Source organism: Gracilinanus agilis, chromosome 1 (assembly GCF_016433145.1).
Source record: "Gracilinanus agilis isolate LMUSP501 chromosome 1, AgileGrace, whole genome shotgun sequence".
In the NCBI taxonomy this organism is placed as follows: Eukaryota; Metazoa; Chordata; class Mammalia; order Didelphimorphia; family Didelphidae; genus Gracilinanus; species Gracilinanus agilis.
Window position 1 is genome coordinate 12,180,079 of NC_058130.1, and position 23,323 is coordinate 12,203,401.

General features: G+C 41.8%; 1 protein-coding gene across 1 annotated transcript in view; it reads right to left on the bottom strand.

Annotated features, from left to right (window-relative positions):
• Positions 1–447: 447 nt before the first annotated feature.
• Positions 448–23,323, bottom strand: part of ERC2 (ELKS/RAB6-interacting/CAST family member 2) — a 743,930-nt gene continuing 721,054 nt past the window's right edge. Inside the window, exon 23 of the mRNA XM_044675466.1 lies at positions 448–642. Coding sequence (XP_044531401.1) covers positions 448–642 — 195 coding nt within the window. The remainder of the gene's footprint in view (positions 643–23,323) is intronic.

A 23,323-nucleotide genomic window follows, 5' to 3' on the forward strand; every position in this document is an offset into this window, starting at 1 on the left:
CTTTGCTTTGAAAATCAAGGTCACGGTGTCCAGGATGAATAAATCAGAATCTTGGACACTGTATGCTAAAAATCAAGCATTATTCTTTTAAGGTCCTGCTGGTTTCTCCAAAATTAATTGTATTGCTGAGAAATTTTCTTGGACACTCTCAAAAAGGTACCTTTTCTGGAAACTCAATGAAAAATGGACATCTTAAAGGACCCTTCCTTTTTAGCTATTAAGTCAGTGACATACACAGGATCAAAAATCGGGGGGGGGGGCAAATTTGAAAAAGAAGAAAGGTGGGGGGGGCATAATATAAACAATAAAAGACAAAAACCCAAAGAGGAAAGAGAAAGAAAAACATTTAGATTCTCTGAGTGATGGAAATAAATACCAAAGCTATTAGTTTCAGTTCAAAGAACATATCACTTTGTGCTGTTTATTATTTCTCAAGGATTATTTATTTTATCTTAAAATATCTAAAGGGTAAAAGGGGTGCTCAAGGTAAGGGATGATGTAACTGACCTGGTCTGGAGAGGGTCTGTGGTTGGAATGCTGGGACCTCCCAGGAGACCGGTGATGGTGATGGTGGTGATGGTGATGGTAATGGTGATGGTCTTCATCATAATTGTCAGCCATCAACTTCATTCTGTTCTGGGTCTGTGTGGAACAGAAAGGGGGAAGAGTTCTATCAGCCGTGGGAAGACTACAGAAACAGTCTTGGCAACAGCAAAAGTATCTATGGTATTCTTTTGGTTCTCCATTCACAAGTTATGACTTTAGGTCAGATTGAAATCAAGGCAAGAAAACAGTCCTATGGATGTTTTGAAACCCATTGGAAGAGAGCCCAATTCAGGGAGTGCATTTGTATTTGTAAATTCCCTTTTCTTTGGAACATTCCATCCATTCACAAGACTCCTCTTGAATATTTTCATCTCATCAAACAAACAAAAGGATCCCCCCCAGAACCAGCAGGGCTCCAGTACCAAAGTCCACATTTCACAATCTGCCCCAAGCAGAAGCGAATCTCAGAACTTGGGATTCTAGAATGCTAGAAGGAGGCACAACAAGGAGCCCCCAAAAGGATTAACTAATGAGACGGACAAGGCGTTGGAAGCCACAAGGAGGATGCTACCACACTGGGGAGCAAATAGCCAATGAGACGAAGTCATAGCCAGCCATTGGAGCACCTTTCGGAGACAAATCAAGAAAGGTTCCTTCCATCTGGATTTCCTCTGGCTGTTAGGATCATGGGAGTACCACGCTAGGCAGGTATTTTTATTAAGGGAAAAGAGAAAGAAGCAAAATGGAGACGAGTTTGTCATGGCGGACCTCTATCTAGGACTTCTGTGTCAGAGCAGGTGTTCTGTGGGGCGATTCTCTAACGTGTAACTTCATCTTTTATCCTGGGACCAGCTAAGAAATTGTGCCTCGTTTCATGACGTTGGAAAGGATATCCGCCCCAGATGCATGTGCCTGAGTGGATCACGCTGCCCATTTATTCAGAAGTGTTCCAAGACCCCCGATAATATGAGGAGTTGAGATCCACAAAGACTCCACAGAGAAAAATTATTTATTGGTGGGTCCAGAGCCACCAACTAGAGAAGGACCCATTTGTCCTTGGAGTGAGTTCCCTGCCAGGGGAACACAGGATTAAAAAAAAAAAATTTAACCCTTAACTTCTGTGTATTTAGCTCCTTGGTGGAAGAGTGGTCAGGGTGGGCAATGGGGGTCAAGTGACTTGCCCAGGGTCACACAGCTGGGAAGTGTCTGAGGCTGGATTTGAACCCAGGACCTCCTGTCTCTAGGCCTGACTCTCCATCCACTGAGCCACCCAGCTGCCCCTGGCACACAGGATTTTAAGAAGGTTCAGTGACTTCTCATAACAACCATCAAATGAGGAGTAGATGTGGCAATGAGCTGTTATGATTTCAAAGGAATTCAGGTCAGAAACTTGTTCTTTTGAAACTACCTTCCCCCATCGTGGATAGCAACAAAAAACAATTTTATTACTCCCATTTGGATAGCACTTTGAGCTCTAATAGTAATAATAACGTAAAAGTAATAAGTTAATCACAATAATAACTAATGCTTCTGTAACATCTACTTTGCGCCAAGCACTATGTGAAACACTTTACAGATATCTCACTTGATCCTTACAACAAGCCTGGGAGGTGGCTGTTAGTGTTTCCTCCATTTTACAATGGAGGAAACTGAGGCAAGCAGCAGTTAAGTGACTTGCCCAAGGGCACACAGCTAGTAATTCTCTGAGGCCAGATTTGACCTCAGGTCTTTCTGACTCCAGCCAGGTCCCCTGCTCCATCCCCTGCATCAGCCTAGTTGCCTCTATAAAAAGGAAGGGATGTCACAAATTTACATCCTACTCTATCACAGTTCTTACCACATGATACCGCCAGGTTCTGCTTAGTGGGAATAATGGATCCTGGGCGGTGGGTGCAAGTCTTTGAATTCAAACTCTTTGAAGTTATAATTAAGTAAAAATAGGATAATTGGTTCCAGCCCAATGGAAATGTGCAGTGCGAATTCAAATAATGTGAGGCCTTCACAGGATCCATTATTGTCACTAACCAGGGTCCCGAGATGTCACTTTTGTCCTCTCGGTACTTAGGGGAGGAAGCTGGGAAGGGTGATTCTTTTTCATTTTCAGAAAATGGCAGCATTTCAGAGGAAAGGAAGCACAGACACCATCTCTCAGAGGGCTTCTTCCTGCGAGGGCCGCACACTTGAATTGCATAACATCGCCATAACGACTTAAATAGGATATTCTTCTGTAATCCTCCACATTTTGTTTTATGCATTGAAAATCACTATTCTGAGAAAGGGGCCAACAGGCTTCTTCGGACTGTCAGAGGGGCTAAGCAGCACTGCTCTCGTCCAATTTGCACCTCTACAAAGATAGCCCCAATAACACGCCAGTCAAGGAGTCACATACAGTCTTACCTTGAAGACTCCTCAGTCTTTAAAAAAAAAAAAAGCCAATTTCCCTCTCTACTCCCTCAAAAAAAATACATTTTGGTGACATTTTCATTGACGAGATTCACTGATAAATGTTCAAATATATAAACCAAGTCCAATGAACAGAAAATAAGTCATATCAAGAGCCTGATGTATGTGTACATCTGTCCACAAACTTCTCTCGTTCACTGATTTGCTGGCACCTCCTACAACCCAGTAATAATCTTTTTTTAAATTATTTTTAAGCAATCACTATTTTTTTTTTTAAGCCCTTAACTTCCATCTTGGAATCAAAACATCGCAGAAGAGTGGGAAAGGCTGGGCAAGGTGGGTTAAGTCACTTGCCAGGGATCACACAGCTAAGAAGTTTGAACCCAGGACCTCTCATCTCTGGGCTTGGCTCTATCCACTGAGCCCCCCAACTGCCCCCCTTAGTGACTTTTGAATTCTTTTTCTGGGTATTGCAGAGCAAGGGTTAGGATGCACATTTCAGTAGTGATTCCTAGCGTTTACGTAATAGACTTATTGAACAGGGATCTGTTGACGTTGGAGATGCTCCTTCATTTGGGGGGCCAGACAGTGATTTCTCTTTGGGCTCCTCTGTCTTCCTTCCCTATCCATACTTCTAAGTCTTCTGCTATTTCTCTCAGTCAGTCATCTTCAGCATCTCTGTTCCACTTGCCTCTCACCTGAAAATTGCTCTGGCCGGCTTCGTCCCTGGGCGGTGGACTGAAAGCTCCCTGAGAGCAGGAGGGATGCTGGGTCCGTCTTGGTACCCGAAAGCCTAAGCCTGTGCCTGGCTCATGGTAGCCATTTCCTCTAGGCTGCTAAATTGAATTGCCTCTTCCCCGCTACATTAGGCTATTCGAATGAGGAGCATTAAGGAATATTTTTGTACAAATAAATCATTTCTCCCTGCCAAAACTTTCTGAGGATACAGTCCCACCAGTGGTACCGATGAATCATAGGGTGGGAATATTTACAGAACTGTTTAAGAATCATTCTATACACTTTCTAAAATAGTCGCCACCACCTGAACACATCCATTTTACCACAGCGACACCAGCGCTGAATTTTTCAGTATTTTGTTTCCTTTGCCCCATTTCACAGAAATAAGGTATGGACTTGGCAGCTCCCTGATGGACGATGAGCTCCTCAAAAGCAGACTGTCTCTTAGCATCCCCAGTGCCCGGCTCATCATCGGTACTTAATAAATGTTTAATGATCTAATGACTCATTTTTAACTTGGAATTCTCTGATTATTGGACATTGTGGCCATTTTTTTCCCTTTTGGAGAATGGTTTTTATTTTCTTAACATTAATGGAATCTAAAGATTTAATTATCAGATTTTTTAATTAGAAAATTTTTAAACATTTCCCCCTTCTCTCGCGCTTCCCCCATTTTTACATACCAACAAAGACACACACACCACCTAGCCTGACATTCTCTCTCCCCTTACATAAACACACACACACAATATTAAATACAGTTCCTAATTTTTACTGTTACCTCAATCCATTTTTTAGTGGTTTTAGTCTAGCCCAACTCCCTTTTTCCTGTGTAAATGTGTTTCTCTGGAATGACCACACTCACTTCTGCACTATTTATTCATGACTGGTACCATTTTATTTAATATTGTTTTGTTACATTATTGAGAAATACTATTGCAGAGGGGATAGAGAGTAACCCTTGGAGCCAGAAAGGCCTGAGATCAAGTCTTGCCTCTCATAGATCCTTGCTGTATGACCCCTGGCAGGTCACTTGACCAATCACTGCTCTCTAGACAATTTTCTAAGACTATACAATGGAGAGTAGATGCCACTTTGCATGGAGAGGGAATTTCCTCATTCAGGAGTTCCATGTCAATGGAATCCCATGGTGTGTTCCTATTCTTGTTCCCCTCCCTATTGAGTAGGTAGGAATATGTCTGGGATGTTCTGTATTTCTTCATCCATTCACCCACCCCAACCCAACCTGAAATCCATTTGGGCCTGCTGATTTCCAGTCAAGGGAAACTTGCTCCCCTCTTGTTTTCACCCAAAGGGTACCATGAGGACCTTATTCATGGAATCCAGGTTGTTGCTGCCTTGATATCCACCTCTGATAATTCAAATGGCAAAGCAGATGATTATTCCATCCTTTTCTGCTCTTCTGAGATGCCTTACCTACTCTGCTACCCTACCTTTTGGGATAAGTGAGACTCAACTGTTTGCCAAACCCATGGAGGAATGAGGATTAACAACAACGATAAAACAGCACTTTCATATATATATATATATGTGTGTGTGTGTGTGTGTGTGTATATGTGTGTGTGTTTGTATATATGTTTATATTTGTTTATAGCGCTTTAAGGCTGGTGAAGGACTTCACACATATTATCTCTGTTGACTTTCACAATATCTCTGGGAGGTTGATGCTATTATTAGCCTCATTTTGAAGATGAGAAAACTGAACCAGAAAGAAGTTCAGTGCTTAGCTATTAAGTGCCTGAGGCTGGACTCGTACTCGGGTCTTTCTGACTCCAAGTCAAGCTTTCTATATCTATTTAGTGATGTAAGAAAAATGTATTTGTTATTCAACATTCTTGAAATTCATACGTGATTTAATGATGAAGGGAGTGGACAAGATAAAATTGTTTGCCTTCAGATATTATAATCCATCTGGTCAGATCACCTTGGGATGCCACCCAACTTCCCCTGATTTTCATGGTTCCATGACAATAACCTTTTTTTCTTTCATCTTAACAATCCTCAGAACTTTTCTAATGCAATTTCTTGAAATATGGAACGATAATTTCCTAATTTTTATTTGAAAAAGAATCCATTGATTTTTTAAAAAAGGAGTTAATATTTATATGGGATTTTAAAGATTCCAAAGTGTTTTGTCTCTATTGTCTCATTCAATCTTCACAGTGACCCTGAGAGGTAGGTGCTAAAAGTGTTCCCATTGTACAGGTGAGGAAACAGGGCTTTGTCTTCTATCTTGGCTCCTGAAGTGACAAAAGCCTCAAATTCCACTGAGTTCCCTTCTTTAGTTTTTGCTTTTCCCATTCTTATTCTGACATTTTTGCCATTTTGGCATCAACTAATATGTTCTTTGTGTGCCTCCACACCACTACATTTCATTATATTTTTCTCTTGTTCCTGTTTTCGGGACAACAGACCTTTTTTTTTTAAACAAACATTGGGGTGTGGATTAGGTCCGAGACTTCTTTGAAATGGGGAAAACTCCCAGATGAGGAAACTCTCTTTATCGATGCAGGCCAGCACCTTTTCTTTAACTTAGTGTCTCAAGGTCCCGAGAAGCTTCAGGGTCACATTTCTGGGGCTAATATTGAACCTAGTTTTTTCTAACATCATGGTTATCCTTCTGTTCTCTAGGACACACCCCTGTCTAATGCTGAGCTTTAGTTTTGGCCAACATTTTTCCTCCTTGAAAGTTGTTATTATTATTATTATTATTATTATTATTATTATTATTATCACCATTATTACTTGCAATTGTTATTCAAGTATTATTCATCACCATTCCTCTTCTTCCTACCACATATTCTCTCTAAGCAACACCCCCCGATTCCCCTACGATGACCCAGAAACGTCTTTCCTTGGGAAGCCCACCTAACCACTAGACCTCACACACAGCAAGGACTGTCTGACACTGCTGGCTCCTTCTTACTGTCTGGTCCCTTGAAGACATTCCATTGGAAAGTGGAGACTCGGGCCAGCCACATCTGAATTCCACTGGAGGCTGTCTGTCTGTCTAGCTCCACTTGGTCGTCCATAGCCCTGCGTGAGTTACGTTCCTCTCTGTCTCCCTCCTCTGCTTCCATCTTCTTCTGAAGCATGGTTCTCCCTCCTTGGAATGGAAGCTCCTGTGAGGGCAGAGATTCTTTCTTTCTGTTGATATTTGGAACCCCAGAGCCTAACTCCGTGTCACCTCGTAGGTAGCCGGTGCTTGGTAAATGCTGGTCATTGACGCGACATCGAATTGGATGCCTTATAAAAATTCTAACCTTACTTCTGTTAATTATACATTTTTTTATTTCTGAATGTCTTCTCTTTGACTTTAGTTAATCCAAAAAATTAGTTCAGAATGCTGAGGGTTTCCCCCTCTTTTTCATTTCCTGAACTCATTTTCCCGTGTTGAGTGATAATTTTTTCTTATGGTTCTAGGACCTGTTCTCTCCTTTTTCCTCATCTTTTTTCTGGTCATCTATGTGACACAGTGGATCCAGTTTGAAGTCAGGAAGACCCGAGTTCAAATCCATCCCTAGATGCTTGTGAACCAGGGCAAGTCTTCACTCCTGTGTGCCTCATTTTCTTCATCTGTAAAAAAGAGCCTGATCACAGCACCTGTTTCTCAAGGTTTTTGTGAAGATTAGAAGAAATAATATTTCTATTTAGCAAAGGGATTGGCACATAGGAGGTGCTAGGGAAAGGTTAGCTACTGTTGTTGTCTTGTTATCACATGGAAACACAACTATCCCAATTGAGGCACTGGATTCTCATTCAATGAATATGTTTTTTTTCCCTCTTTAATAATATTTTATTACATGTAAAACCGATTGTTTAACATTCATTTTTTAAAAGTTTGAGTTCCAAATTCTCTCCTTTCTTCTGATTCTCCCTCCCTCATACCATGAATATCTCACTCTTGCTGGAAGTCTTCCTTCTTGGAGATCTCTAATCTTTGAAAAGTTTCCCCATATATAGAGCAGACTCAGTGAGTCAGTAAACACTGATGCAGTTCCCACAATGTGTCAAGCCCTAGGAACAAAGGAAGGCAAAGGAGAGTGCCTGCCCTCAAGGAGCTCACAGGCTAATGGGCTTAGTCCAAGAACTCAAGAACTGTAACTGTCCAACTCTGATCCATTTTTACTTTGGGACAACTGAGGCACAGAGGCAGAAATACCACCCTAGGGCAAAGTAAGAGAGTGTCTGATTCATAGGATCTCACTGGTCCCAACCACAGGTATGCACATATACTAGATTTTCCTTCTCATTTATGTTATCTCCCAGAATTCATCCAGTGGGTGGCTCCATGGATGGAGAGCCAGGCCTAGAGATAGGAGGTCCTGGGTTCAAATCTGGTCTCAGACATTTCCTAGCTGGATGACCCTGGTCAAGTCACTTGACCCCCATTGCCTACCCTTACCACTCTTCTGCCTTGGAGCCAATACACAGTATGGATTCTAAGACAGAAGGTGAGGGTTTAAAAAAAACAAAAAAGAATTCATCTAGTGAGGCAGGTGGAAATATTCCTAACCATTTTTATTCCTTACATCCTGCCAAGTTTTGAAAACACCTTCCTTTCCAGCCTTATCCACCCAGAGAGGTCCCACTATTTACTCATTCGATGCTTTAAAACATGTACAATATTTGAGAGGTCCCAGGGTAGATGTTAAAAAAATGATAAAATTGCCTTGTGAATATTAAAGCAATAAAAACAGAGAAAACATTAAAAATGAAATAAAAAGATTTTTGGCAGTCGATGGTATTTCCATCCACCCCTTGTCCACTTGAAGTGTCAGAAGACCCAGTGGACGAGTTATTTCTGCTGAGAAAGTGCAGGCCTATTGGAGCTGTCTGTGGCAGACAAAGGACAAATCTCCTTCCCCCCTTTCTGACCTAACCTTGAACGTGGGTTTCTGAAATTCATTTTTCACACCTACGCGCCCAGTATTGTCAGGAGCCTGTGTTTCTGAATGGTGAAGAAATCAGCCTGTAATTGGTCCTTTTAGCAACAGATGCACATCCAGGGGAGTGTGCGGAGAAGAATGAGATCTACTTTGGCCGGGAGACGAAAGAACTCTCCAAAGAATGAACGATGGAGAACAAATGAACAAATAATAACGCAGTTATTGTAAACATCGCCATGCCGTTATCCTTTGGGGAAGCTCCCGATGGTTGATGAGATTATTGTTTTTCCTCAGGAACAGCCTGAAGTTCCCTACCTTTGAACTCTGTTCCATAAAAGAATGCGCCAGTTAAACAAGATGCTCTGGGCCATCCTGAAGTGTCTCCCCTAATGAGGTGTGAGAGATTAGCCGTGTCATGGGCTAAGGACTGTAAATGAATGATGTCATCTTCCCAATTTGGTGCTGAAATATAAATAAACCACTTCTTCCCTGTGAATAAGCAATCGGGGTGAAATGTAGACGGGCTGATTGTTACTAAAGGGGGCTCCTTTGATTAGTCTGTGCTGGACTTGGAGAGTGTGAAACCGAGATGAAAAATGACAGTTCTAGCTGCTGGGCTCGACCCTTTTAATTCATCTCGTCTTTACGGGGCTCCGAAAAATGGTGACAGCCACATCCTGATGGGAAAGAGGGTATTATTTCTCCCCTGTATGAATAGCTTTGCTTGCTTAGTCACTCTCTTCGAATCAATTTCGAGAAGTTTTAAGTTGAGCATCCTCTGCCAACTTTTCATGAGATAAATTGTCATCGATGTCTTTTGTCTTTACATCACCTGCGCTTCCCGTGGTACCACCACCACACCCCCCTTTCCTCAGAGAACCGTCTCTTCTAATAACAAAAGGTAAAAAAAAGGGGGGGAAGTTCAGCAAAATTAAACATTATCCTGAACGAAATCTGATGTTATATACACTGCATCCTCCTTTCTCTTCAAAAAATGGGGAGAGATATCTATTTGGGGGCCAAACTTGGACCTGATCATTGCACAGAATAAGTTTTGTGGCTACACTTTCTGTTGATAATATTGTCATCAGTTTGTATAGTGTTACCCATGATTCTGCTCACTTCATCTGATAAATCTTCCCATGCTTCTCCATAGCCAGCTAGCCATCATTTCTTACAGTAAAGTCAGATTTTATGACTACGTGGCCATTCCCAGGTTGATGGATCTGCTCTGTTCCCAGTTCTTGGCTGGTATGAAAAGCACGTCTATCAAAACGTCATTGTATACGGACCTCGTGTTCATTTGGAAGAACAAAAAAAATCAAGAATATCAAGGGAAATAATGGAAAAAAAAATGTGAAGGAAGGGGGCCTGGCAGTACCAGATCTAAAATTATACTATAAAGCAGTGATCATCAAAACAATTTGTTACTAGTAAAGAGACAGAAGGGAGGATCAGTGGAATAGACTTGGGGTATATGACCTCAGCAAGATAGTCTATGATAAACCCAAAGAGCCCAGCTTTTGGGACAAAAACCCACTAATTGACAAAAACTGCTGGGAAAACAGTTAGTCCTGCTACACCCCCCCCCAAGTCGTTTCGGTTCCCCAATGTGTTGAGAATAGAGACTGTCCTCAGCTGAGAAAGAGAGTCATTTCTCCAAACTTCAATGACAATCGATGTCCATGAAGACATCAACATTCTGGATCCAACAGCCCCACCGAACTTACTGGCTGTGTGATTCCAGACATTTGTCCAGTCATCACGAGGACCAGGGACACCGTGAGCCTGTTGGCCATTCAGACTAAAGCTTCAAAGACTCATAGAGACCTTTGAAGGATCTCCAGGGACGTGTCCAACTTGGAGCGGATCAAGAATTCTCTGCTATATTATACCCAACAGGTAGCTGGTGAGAGGACAGCGACGCTCAAGGGGCTGGGACAACTTGCATTGTGGAGAAGGTTTGTGTTTTCCATTTGTTGTTGTTTTCCTGACACCAAGCTCCAATCAGGAAGCTAGATGGCACAATGGATTGTTGGCTGTCACATCCAAAAGATCTGAGTTTGAATCCTGCTTCAGACACTTACTAGAGATACGAGTCTGGGCAAATTTACTCATTACTATAAAATAGGGATAACAATAACATTCCAAGCCAAATTTTATACATGTAAACACACACACACACACACACACACACACATTCCTGGTTCTGTTCTCCTGAAATGGGCAGAGAAGGTCTAATCCTTCTTCCACCTGATAGGAATTAAAATACTTGAATATAGCCACTACTCTTCTCCAGGGTAAACAACCTTGGCTTCTCAACTAATCTGTGTGGGAAGTATTAGAAGAGAGACAGACAGATAGACACAGAGAGAGACAAAGAAACAGACAGAGAAACAGAGACAGAGGGACAGACAGAAAGGGGTGGGGGCTGTAGATAGAATATTTATTAAATGTTTACTATGTACCAGGCACTGGGTAAATGCTAGAGATGCCATTATAAGCAAGCAAGATCACATGAAAAGAAGTTGAAAAGGAAGGGTGAATTATTTATTATTTAACATGGTACTAGAAACACTAGCAGCAGCGATTAGAGAAGAAAAAGAAATTGAAGGTATTAAAACAGGCAATGAGGAGACCAATGTATCACTCTTTGCAGATGATATGATGGCGTACTTAAAAAATCCTAGAGAATCAACTAAGAAGCTAGTGGAAATAATCAACAATTTTAGCAAAGTGGCAGGATACAAAATAAATGCACATAAATTGACAGCATTTCTATATATTTCCAACACATCACAGCAGTAAGAGGTAGAAAGAGAAACACCATTTAAAAACACCCTAGACAATATAAAATACTTAGGAATCTGTCTTCCAAGACAAACATAGGAATTATATGAACAAAACTATAAAACACTTTCCACACAATTGAACCTAGATCTAAACAATTGGAAAAACAATAATTTCTCATGGGCAGGATAAGCTAACATAATAAAAATGGCCATTCTACCCAAATTACTTTACTTATTTAGCGCTATACCTATCAAACTACCAAGAAACTTTTCTACTGAATTAGAAAAAACTATAACGAAGTTCATTTGGAAGAACAAAAAAAAATCAAGAATATCAAGGGAAATAATGGAAAAAAATGTGAAGGATGGGGGCCTGGCAGTACCAGATCTAAAATTATACTATAAAGCAGCGATCATCAAAACAATTTGTTACTAGTAAAGAGACAGAAGGGAGGATCAGTGGAATAGACTTGGGGTATATGACCTCAGCAAGATAGTCTATGATAAACCCAAAGAGCCCAGCTTTTGGGACAAAACCCACTAATTGACAAAAACTGCTGGGAAAATTGGAAAACAGTATGAGAGAGATTGGGTCTAGATCAACATCTCACACCCTACATCAAGATAAATTCAGAATGCGTGAATGACTTGAATATAAAGAGGGAAACTATAAGTAAATTAGGTGAACACAGAATAATATACCTGTCAGATCTTTGGGAAAAGAAAGATTTCAAGACTAAGCAAGAGATGGAAAAAATTACAAAATGTATAATAAATAATTTTGATTACATTAAATTAAAAAGGGTTTGTACAAACAAAACCAATCCAACAAAATTAGAAGGGAAGCAACAAATTGGGAAAAAAAATCTTTAAAACAAAAACCTTTGACAGAGGTCTAATTACTCAAATACATAAGGAGCTAAATCAATTGTACAAAAAAATCAAGCCATTCCCCAATAAATGGGTAAGGGACATGAACAGGCAATTGTCAGATAAAGAAATCAAAACTATCAATAAGCACATGAAAAAATGCTCTAAATCTCTTATAATTAGAGAAATGCAAATCAAAACAACTCTGAGGTGCCACTTCACACCTAGCAGACTGGCTAACAAGACAGCAAAAGAAAGTAATGAATGTTGAAAGGGATGTGGCAAAATAGAGATATTAATGCATTCCTGGTGGAGTTGTGAATTGATCTAACCATTTAGGATGGCAATTTGGAACTATGCCCAAAGGGCTTTAAAGGGGCCTGCCTTTTGATCCAGCCACACCACTGCTGGGTTTATACCCCAAAGAGCTAATAAGGAAAAAGATTTGTACAAAAATATCCATAGCTGTGCTCTATGTGATGGCAAAAAATTGGAAGATGAGGGTATGCCATTTGATTGGGGAATGGCTAAATAAATTGTGGTATCTGTTGGTGATGGAATACTATTTTGCTAAAAGGAATCATAACTGGAGGAATTCCATGTGAACTGGAACAACCTCCAAGAATTGATACAGAGTGAAAGGAGCAGAACCAGGAGAACCTTATACACAGAGATGGGTACACTTTGGCACAATTGAATGTAATGGACTTCTCTAGTAGCAGCAACCCAATGATCCAGTACAACTCTGAGGGACTTATAGAAAGAATACTATCCATATTCAGAGGAAGAACTGTGGAAATAGAAACACAGAAGAAAAACAACTTCTTGATCACATGGCCCAACGGGAAAAAGATTGTGGATGAAGTCTCTAAACGATCACCCTAGTTCAATTATCAATAATATGGAAATAGGTCTTGATAAATGACATGTGTAAAACCCAGTGGAACTGTGCATTGGCTATGGGAGGGGGTGGGAGGAGAGGGAAAGAACATGAATCATGTAACCACAGAAACATTTTCTAAATTAACCAAAATAAAAAATAAAATTTAAAAAAGAAGATCTGGGAGGACGTCTCAGCTGTCCACTCTCCACCTTCTCCACTAAGGATAGGGAATACTGACGAAATGTGATTTTCAGAGTGGATTTGATTTTCTGGGAAGATGAATTTCTGGAGACTGTGGTGAAGTCCAGGTAAAAAGCCAAGTGGAAAGTGAACATGAGTGAGTCCTATGGGATGGACAGGCTGGGATGGGCTATTACTTATACCACTAGAGGGAGGGAATGTCTTCATTGATGAGGTCACAATTGTTTTGGAATGCTGGAGTATTATGTAGCCATTGGCTCTATCTTAAAGAGAAGGAATATTTCTAAATTTTTGTCTGATTTTGAATAAGTCTGATATGGCTCAAAGCTTGATTTATTCCTCAAAATGGTACTCTTTCCTCATGACTCCTGGTCAGTCACTATTTTTCAGCCCAAATGGACAAATTAGTCTCCTGAACATGACCCTTTCTCTCTTGCCTTTGAACAAGCTGTGCCTCAAAGCTGGGATGTTCTCTTTTCTCATCTCTATCTCCCAGAATTCTTGCTTCATTAGAATTTTGTCTTTTTCTTCTTAGTTCTCCCAGCAAACTTGTGATTTTGGTTTATCATCCTTCCCATGTTATAAACGAAGAGATGACATCTCAGATAGGTAGAGTCCCATCCAGATAGTATCTGATGCAGGATTTGAACCTAAGTCTTCTTAACTCCAAATCGAGTTCTCTCTCCAGTAGGCTGTTACCTTTCTGAACCACATCCTTGGCCATTGGTGATTAGATCAATCCCTGATTCAAGACCTCCAGCCTCCCTCCTTCCCTCCCTCCCTCCCAAAGCAGTCTCTTTCCCTTTTGGACAGTTCTAATTGTTATGAAATTCTTCCTTAGATTGAGCTGAAGTCGTCCTCGGTAACTTCTACCCCACCAGCCCTAATTCTGTTCTCCAGAGCCAAACAAAATATACCTAATCCCTTTTCCACATAACAGTTCTTCAAATATTTGAGGTCAGCTATCGTATTTCCCACTGTCTCTCAAGACTTCTATTCTCTAGCCTAAATATCTCCAGGTCCTTGAACCTTTCTTCATATGGGGCTGATTTTGAAGCCTTCCACCATGAGAGTCTCCCTCCTCTGTGCATACTGTGGCTTGCCCAATGCCTTTCCTACTAAAAGGGTAAGCCAAGAACCGAAGGACTCCAGAGATGACCTGACTAGGGCAGACCACACAGGGACCACCCTTTCCTTCAGCATCACTAACATAGCCTGAGAGGAAATGCTGCATAGAGGAGGGGTAAAGGGCTGCCCTGGAATCCAGGGAGATCTGGCTTCAGACACACACTGGTGTAACCTGGGAAAATTTCTAAACCTCTCGGTGGCTCCAAATAACTCTGGAAGGCTGAAGTGTATAAAGCAGGTGCGTACCTGTGCAGGCAGCGTCCTACCAGGAGCTCCTCACCCCAGGAAGTCCCGGGTCAGTCAGCGAAGAGCTTAGTAAGGAAGGCAGCTTACTCCTGTTGAACATGGAACTCTGCTAAAGGTCCTGGGTCTGTTCTCATACAAACTCTCCTGGAGCCATGTATCCCCAAGCCTGCTGGGGCCTCGGTCAGCTCCCCAAACCAAGAACGGAGAGCTCAGGCTGATCTGCTTATGAGTAACAGCTGGGGAAAGGTGTCAGCCATTCCTTCTCTTTCGATATTTCTGAGGGGCTTATCCGAGAGGCTCTTGAAATGAAAGGAAAATCTTTGATTGGCCCATAATATACTCAATAGCTTAATGGCAATATGTAGCCATAAAACTATAATATTCCAACTGCCTTTAGAAAGATTTTAGCAAGGTGGCAAGAAGGAACGCGGCTTTGATCAGTCATCTGGATCAAGTTAACAATGGAACCTTCATGAATGTGGTTTAAATAAGGGGAAAAATAAGATTTGTTGCTAAGGGATATAGAGATAATGCCGTACAATTGTAATTACACTTTCTCCTATCAGATTTTCTCCTCCATTTCTTCCCTGACAGTGAAATCAGAACTCTTTCTGAGCACTTCTACTGACATTGTTTGCCTCCGAGCAGAGGATAGGTGAAATGGTCTGTGTCTCTAGGCAAAGGATGGGAAACACAGATAATGCCTGGCAAGTGAAGACTGGTGGAGTGTCTCCAGGGGTGTGCTGGTAAGTGTTAACTGCTGGCTCTCCAGGGGACAATGGTATGCATGACGCACTTCCAAGTTTAATCTGCATTCTTAATATTTTCTCCATCACTTTTTTTTCAGTCCAGACAAGCAACAAAATGATAAATTAAGGCTTTCCTTGTAGTGTTTGTTCATTTCTGAAGAATAAAGACTAACACTGAAAAATTAACAAATGGCTAGTGGAGGAGGTAAGAGCTGGCTCCAGCACAGTCTTGAGTGTCTCTATCATGGGCACAATGAATTCTGTGGGAGATGAACTCCAAAGTTGGGCTGATTCGTGGAGAAAATAGCAAAGCAGAAAGGAAATGTGAAGGAAGTTTATCTCATTGGGAAGAAAATCTGACACATAAATCACTCAATCAACAATGATTTATTAAGCACCTACTATGTGCTAGGCATTGGGATATAAACAAATAAATTTAAATTTTGAAAAAAGAGTGAAACAACGCAACCAGTGTCAACAGTCTGAAAGAAAAAGATCCCTACTTCACAGTCATACACACTCATGATATCCAATACCCTTACCCAATAAATGTTTATTTATTAAGTCCCCTACTATGTGCCAGGCACTCATCACCACCCTGCTAGAACTTTGGCAAGAGCCTCCATATTGGTTTTCCAGTTGCCAGTCTTTTCTATCACCTGTCCAATCTTTACACAGCTGTCAAAACAATCATCCAAGACCCATGACTATGCTCCTCTCTTTCTCAAGAGTCTTCCTAGACTCCTCTAAGCAAAAATACAAATGCCTCTTCTTGCCATCTGAAAGCCCTTCACAATCTGGCTCTAATGTACCTTTCTAGGTTTATGTCATAATATTCTTTTTCGTGTCCTCTGATTTCACCAAATTGGCCCTCTTGCTATTCCGAGGACTTGCTCTTTGGAGCCTTTTCCCCAAGGTATATTCTCTCTTTTCTTTGACTTCTTTGAATTTCTCCCTCTTCCAATATTCATCTCAGAGACCACATCTTATAGCAATTCTCCTCTGCCTGGTCTCCTTCATTATCCATGTCTTTGTCTTTTTCAAGGACAAGATCACAAGGACATTTATTTATTTGTCTACATGTTCTTGTAGAAAGCAAGCTCCCTGAGGGAAGAAATATTGGGTTAAGTTGTCTTTGTGGCTCCAGAAGCTAACATAGTCCTCAGTACATAGTAGGTGCTTAACACATAATTATTTGGATAGGATTGATCGGAGTAAGAACTAGAAGTGGGCCATTATTAGTGACTGTACTCACAAAGAAGGCTCTAGTTACTCTTGGTCAATGGACAAATTAATTACATTTGGGTTGGAGGAGGAAATCAGTTAAGAATGGCATGGCTAGTAAATGCCTCTCTAATACTTAAACCCTATGGACTGGTGAAAAGAATTGGTCACAGACAAATAAGTGTCCGTGCTTGAAGTTCCTTCTCTCATCACTGCCATTTCCAAGAATCTTTAGTTTCCCTTATTGAAAATACAGCTCAGTACCCATTCTGGCATCAGGTCTTTTTTTTTTTTTTTAAATCCCTCCTGCCCTCACACTCAGTTATTAGCATTCATTCCTTCTCAAGGTTCTTTTCATTTAATTTATAGATGAGAGATAGCATGGTCTAATGGTTAACCCCAAAGTCAGCAAGACTGGGATAGAAGACCCTGGATAGAAGATCCTGGGTAAGTCATTGCAGCCTCTCAGTGTCCCATGGAATTTTCTAAGACCGTCAGAGGCAGAGAAGGTTCCAATATCCCTTGGTAGTGGGAGTTTCATCACCAGAAGCTCCCTAAGGCAGTAAAATCTCAAGTTTAGACAACTGGTCTATCCATCCATCCATCATCTATCTATCAATCTATTTATCTACCATCTACCTATCCATCGTCTATCATCTATCCTGTCTATTTATCTATCACCTTTCTAGCTATCCACACATCACCCATTTATCCATCCATCCATCCATCATCTATCTATCCATTATCTCTCAAGATTTATTTCATTTTATTGGGAGAGGATTAATATAGTATGACAAATAGAGCACTGGATTTGGGGTAAGGAAAATCTGAGTTCAAATCCGACTTCTCCTACTTACTAGCTCCATGACTATGGGCAACTCCCTTAAGCTTTCTGATTCTCAAGCCGCTTTCCAAGACCACTTAAGTCAAGGGCAACTTATGATCTGGCATACTGCCAAAAATGTAGTGAGATCCTAGAATGGGGGAGAGATGACTCCGATTTTCTCTCCCACACCTCTATTCAAGATATTCCTGGCTGGTAAGCCATCACAGAGGACAGTGTATGACTAACTCCAGTAACAAAGATGTCAAATTGAGATTGCAGGATGCCTGGGTGCAAACATGAGCAAGGAGTCACATGGTCAGTGAGGAAGTGGGGGGTTTGTCCATCTCTTTTCTTCAAGTGGGAAGAAGATGAAAGCTCTTGAAGGGTTGTGGCTAGAAGTGACTCTTTGAGGAAGCACCACTCTCTGCGAAAGGCTTGTTCCCGGAGGTTGCCAAGAGTTCTGAGATGGGCTCTGTTTCTTTCTAATAACCTATAAATGAGCTCATGTGACCAAGGTCCTGGCAAGGGCCCTTATTGATGATATGTAAGGGGGGAGGCAGATGGCAACATGACCTGGGGAAGAGCTGGGTGGGATATGAGGGTGAAGCACAGTCTGGGGTCTGGAGTCGGCTAGTAGTGCCAGGCTGACTCCTGCAGTCACCCACCCACCATGACAGCCAGATCCCAGGGCAGGCTCAAAATCCTCAAGACCCAAAGATCCCCAGACCCAAATCTTTTCTCTACAAATCACCCTCCAACCCCCCCTGCTCCAAAGGGACCCCAGGTATTGCCAAGTAAAAGTCCCTCTTGTTTCACTGTGACTTGTGCTCTCTCCAACTGGGTCCATCAATTATAAGCTTATTCCCTAATTTCTGTTCACATAAATTCGTATATCAATACTGAGTATTTGTTAAATACCCGCCATGTGCCAGGAACGAGGCCAAACACCAACGATATCTTGATCAATCACCGAGCATTTATGAAGCACCTCCTGTGTGCCCTATACTATGCTAACTGCTGGGGAGACAAAGACCAGAAGTTCCTGTCTTCAAGGAGCCTGCAGTTTAACTGTGTGAAATGATGCGTGCCCATACGAGGGGTCCTGAAACTCCCAGCGCCATTTTAACCTTTAATGGTCTCCAACGGCACTGCTAATTTCAAGACCTCCTGCATAAGGATATACAAAAGAAGTTCGATAACTTTGTTGCTCCTCGAGGACAGGGATTGCTTAATTTCTGTCTTTGTATTCCCAGTTCCTGGTATGGCAACTGGCACATGCTGGGCAGATAATAAATATCCGTCGGGTTTCATTGCCGTCTGCTTCAAACATTTGGCTTCTTGGCACAATCCAAATTTTAAACGCACAGTTCACTCTTGTAGCCTACAATTCCGCTAAGAAAATCAAAAGCTGACATGTTGAATCCCAAAGAATAAAGCCATAAAAAGTGTTCATTTTCCCAAGCAACAGCCACATAAACCTAAAGGACAGCAGGCACAAACATCATTAGCTTTTACGGCTTCAGCTAACCAGATCGTTTAGAATCTAGGATGGCACGCCAAGTGTAGACAGCTGAGGAATTTCTTGCATCCTGAATTTCTATAGGACTCTGGAAGGAGGAGCAACCCTCCGAGTTCATGCTGCAAAGTTCCTTAGTCAAACAGGCTGGTAATTAATTAACGGTGCCAGCCTTCTCTTTTAGACGCCTGTAAAGCCCACTTCGTCAATTGGTCATCCTTGTCCACGACGACCTCTTCAAGGAAGGAGAAGTCCACACTGACCAAGTGTGGCGAACAGCATGGATTTCTAAGCTAAGAAATCTAGACTGCCTTCCAAATTGTGAATCCATAGATGGCCAAGGAGAAGGCCTGGCTCTCATGCCAAGCTCAGTGGGAGAGGACTATTGACAGCTATAAGAACACTTTTTTCAGTATTTAATTTTGTACCACAGGCAGGATTTCAAACCAGCTGATATTTACCTGTGGCATAAAGACTTGTAAAGCACTTTACATCCACTGTCTCATTCATCCCCCATAACAACCCTGTGACTTCTTATCAGTTCCATTTTACAGATAAAGAAACTGAGGCTGAAACCATGAAGGGATTTGCCAAAGATCACAAAGCTAGCAGGTGGCAAGGTTGAAACCCAGCTCCCTTCTGCCTCCCCATCCAATGGCTCGCCCACGGAGCCTTCTATTTCTCGCAGAAGGATAATATTTGAACTAGATGTTGAAAGATGACTAGGATTCAAGTAGGTAGGATTAAAGAGGTTGAGATTTCATGATTTCCAACAACATAAACGGAGGCATAGAACCTGGAAATATGGAAAGTGATCCAGGCACTATAGATTCTACACTTCGACTGAAGTCAATAATAAATAGCTAGCTCTCGAGACGTCAATCATAGGCTCATTCATTTAAGAATCATGGAATCCAATCCCCTCATTTTACAGATAAGGCAACTGAGGCCCACTAGTGTCATATGTTTTACCCCAAATCTCAGAGATATCAGACCAAGTCAGGAGGTAAGCTCAGTTTCTATCTGCTGAGTGACACTGCCTCCTATCTCTCATTTGCTTATCCGATACAGCAACTAGAGAGTAAGACCTAGGAATGCTGGTTAGTACTTTTATATACTGCATGCTCTCTGAGGACAGCTGTCATCTTATTTAAATTTTATGTAATACCTATTCCAGGGTGCTCTGTAACTGCTCCACTTTATATCTGCTGCCCTGCCTGGTTTCAATTCCACAGAACGAGATGCCCCTCCTCTGGGTACCCCCCGGTTTCCTTTTCCCTCCCACATGCTTTCCCGTCTACTTCTACGTATCATCTCTCGCCTTCAGTTGTGAGTTCCTTTTGGGCATCCATCATTCCAGGTTCTATACCTCTGCTTTTGCTGTTGGAAATAGGGAAATTCCATCCACTTCCTTCCTATCTGCTTATAGTCATCTTTCAAAATCTAGTTCAAATATTATTCATCTTCAAGAGATAGGAGGTTCAGTGGGCAAGCCACTAGAGTTGGAGGCAGGAGGGAGCTGGGTTTCAACTTTGGCTCTGACACTTTCTTTTTATTCAATTTATTCCACATAATAAAGGTTTAAGTAGATTGTATCAAATAGGACATTTGCCCCAACCTCACTCTCCCTGACGAGTGGGTCTCCAGAATATGACCCCTTAGGAATGGAGGGTTAAACCGGAGGTGTTGGAAGTTGTCTTTCTAATGCCATAAAACTCATGAGCCCCCACTAGTATGATGTTTCCCATCATTATCAGCTGTCATCGATTAGTCAGATAGATGTAATTAATCTTAAAAGGGGTATTTATTAAGAATGTATTATATGAAAACTTGTATAAATACTCCCCTATAATCCCACATGTACATAGAGAGTATTTAAGGGAAAGTGAACTCAAGTTTATAGGACATAAGCAAAGGAGTAACTCATTGAGGCTAGATATCCTTTTGCTGGAGTCATAAATATGTTCTCCTCAAATGGGCCTTAGCTCTAATTTTTTTGTTTCCCCTACTGAATACATTGTAGAGTTTTGATTTTTTGTCCACTCTGAGCCTGATTTATCATACAAACATTGCCATCGATTTTAGTTTTAGTTTTAGTTTTTGGTCAGGGTGCGAGAGGAATCCTCTTAGGACATGGATGAGAAGATGAGAATTCCAGAATTCGCTTGTCACTCAAATCTTCGTAGCTCTTGGACTTTATACAGGCCTTCAGCATTCCAAAAAGCCATATATCGGGAGGCTTCAAGGGCTTTTTTCACACCTAGATATGGATTGTCACCTAATAAATGTATGAAGGCATAGCTGCTGATCACTTGTTTTAGGTGGGGTGACATGAATTGACTGATGGTTTCAATGGGCCCCTTTTTATCTTCTCCAGGTGTGTTCTGGGACTTGATGCAGCTGCTGTAATGACATCCCCAGACAGAGCACCTTGAGGAGCTCGCCATCTAGGGTGAATCCTCCTTTCATTTGTACTCTGCCCAGGACTTCCCCACCATAGTGGGAAATCATCTCTCATCAGCATAAGTCTTCCCATTTTATGCCTCTCTCGATATTGAGCAGCTGATCAATAAACAGATGCTTATGAAGCATCAGCTGTGTGCCAGCACTGGTCTAGTCACTGGGGAGAGAAAACCCAAAGTAGATCCGTCTCCTAAGAGCGACCATTGGAATAAGCAATGGCGAATTTCTAACCGATGCTATCCATGCAAGAGGCGACTTGAATGACATTAGAAAATGCATGTGTGATGGGGGAAGAGGGTGAGCTGGCCACTGACACACAAGGAGGAATAATGACCGGAAGAAAGTTGGCTACAGTGGAAAGGACACCACAGGATTTAGAGCGACGGGACCTGCTTCAAATACCACCTGGGCTCCTGATGACCTGGAATAAGTCATTTCCATCCTCTGGGTCTCTCTGAGTTTATCTGTAAAAATGGAGGAGTTGGACTGGGTGACTTTTCTAAGGTCCATCCCTAAGATGCCATACACAAGTGAGCTTAATAGGATGTTGCCATCCACAAAATGTTAAGAGATCTAGATGGAGGGTTTTATTGTCTTTGGGCGGCTTCCTAAAGGACGTGGCTAAGATTCCAAGGGGATGGATGAGCTGAGTTTCCCAGTGGTGGAGGGAATACCTGAAATCCACTGAAATATCAGACAGCAAGAGGGAACCTCAAAGATTGTTTCATTTACCTCTCTCTGCCTCCACATTGCAGAAGAAGTCCAAAGAGAAGTGACTTGCCTAAGGTCACACAATCAATCCCATCATTCATAGGATTATAGATTTAGAGCTGGAAGGCACCTCAGAGATGTTAATATTGTACAGAAGAAGAAATTAAAGTTCAGAGATATTCACTGATTTTGCCCAGATCAGACAACTAGTGTCTAGTACAACATTGTGTACACAACAGATACATGATAAATGATCATGTAGAAAGAGAATGAAAATTGGACTTGTGAGTAACTGGAGAAGTTTGCCACAATGCAAGAGTGCTTTCAACAACATCCTCAGAAGAGGAGGAGCCTTCTAGTAGACAACAAATTCTTCTTTATAAACACCACAGAGGGGACAGCTAGGTGGCTCAGTGGACTCAGAGCCAGGCCTGGAGAGAGGAGGTTCAAATCTGACCTCGACACTTCCTAGCTTGTGTGACCCTGGCCAAGTCACCTAAGCCCCACTGCCTAGCTCTTACCACTCTTCTGCCTTGGAACCAATACATAGTATTGATCCTAAGATGGAAGGTGAGGGTTTAAAAATACAATAAAAATTTAAAAATGACAGAGTGAAAGCAACATCTTTCAAAAGGAAGAATAAAAAAAAGCAGAAATGATCAGTCGGTGAAGAAAAGAAGAGATATTATTCCTGAAAGTAGAGAGAAGGGATTGCCTTAAAGAAACAGGCAAAGCGAGGTTGAGTTAAAGTCTGAAACTAAGAAAGGTTTTGATATAAAAGAGGAATCAGAGAGACATCAAGTTAGCCCTCAAACCTGTCTTGGAGTCCTGGATCATAGAATGATGCAACCCCCCCCCCCAACCCCATCTGATCCCCTCTGGAAAACAAAACACCAGAAGATTTGGAGAAGAGCCTTGAACAGGGTGTGTGCAATACAAAACATGTGGTGGGATGGTGCGGAGCACAAATGGAACCCTGGAGAGAGGGGGCGGCGAGACAGTGGGGAGAGGCTTGGCAGGGGAAAGGGGAGCCTGGCAGCTGGGAGAGGGAGAAGATGAGAGAGAGAGAGAGAGAGAGAGAGAGAGAGAGAGAGAGAGAGAGAGAGAGAGAGAGAGA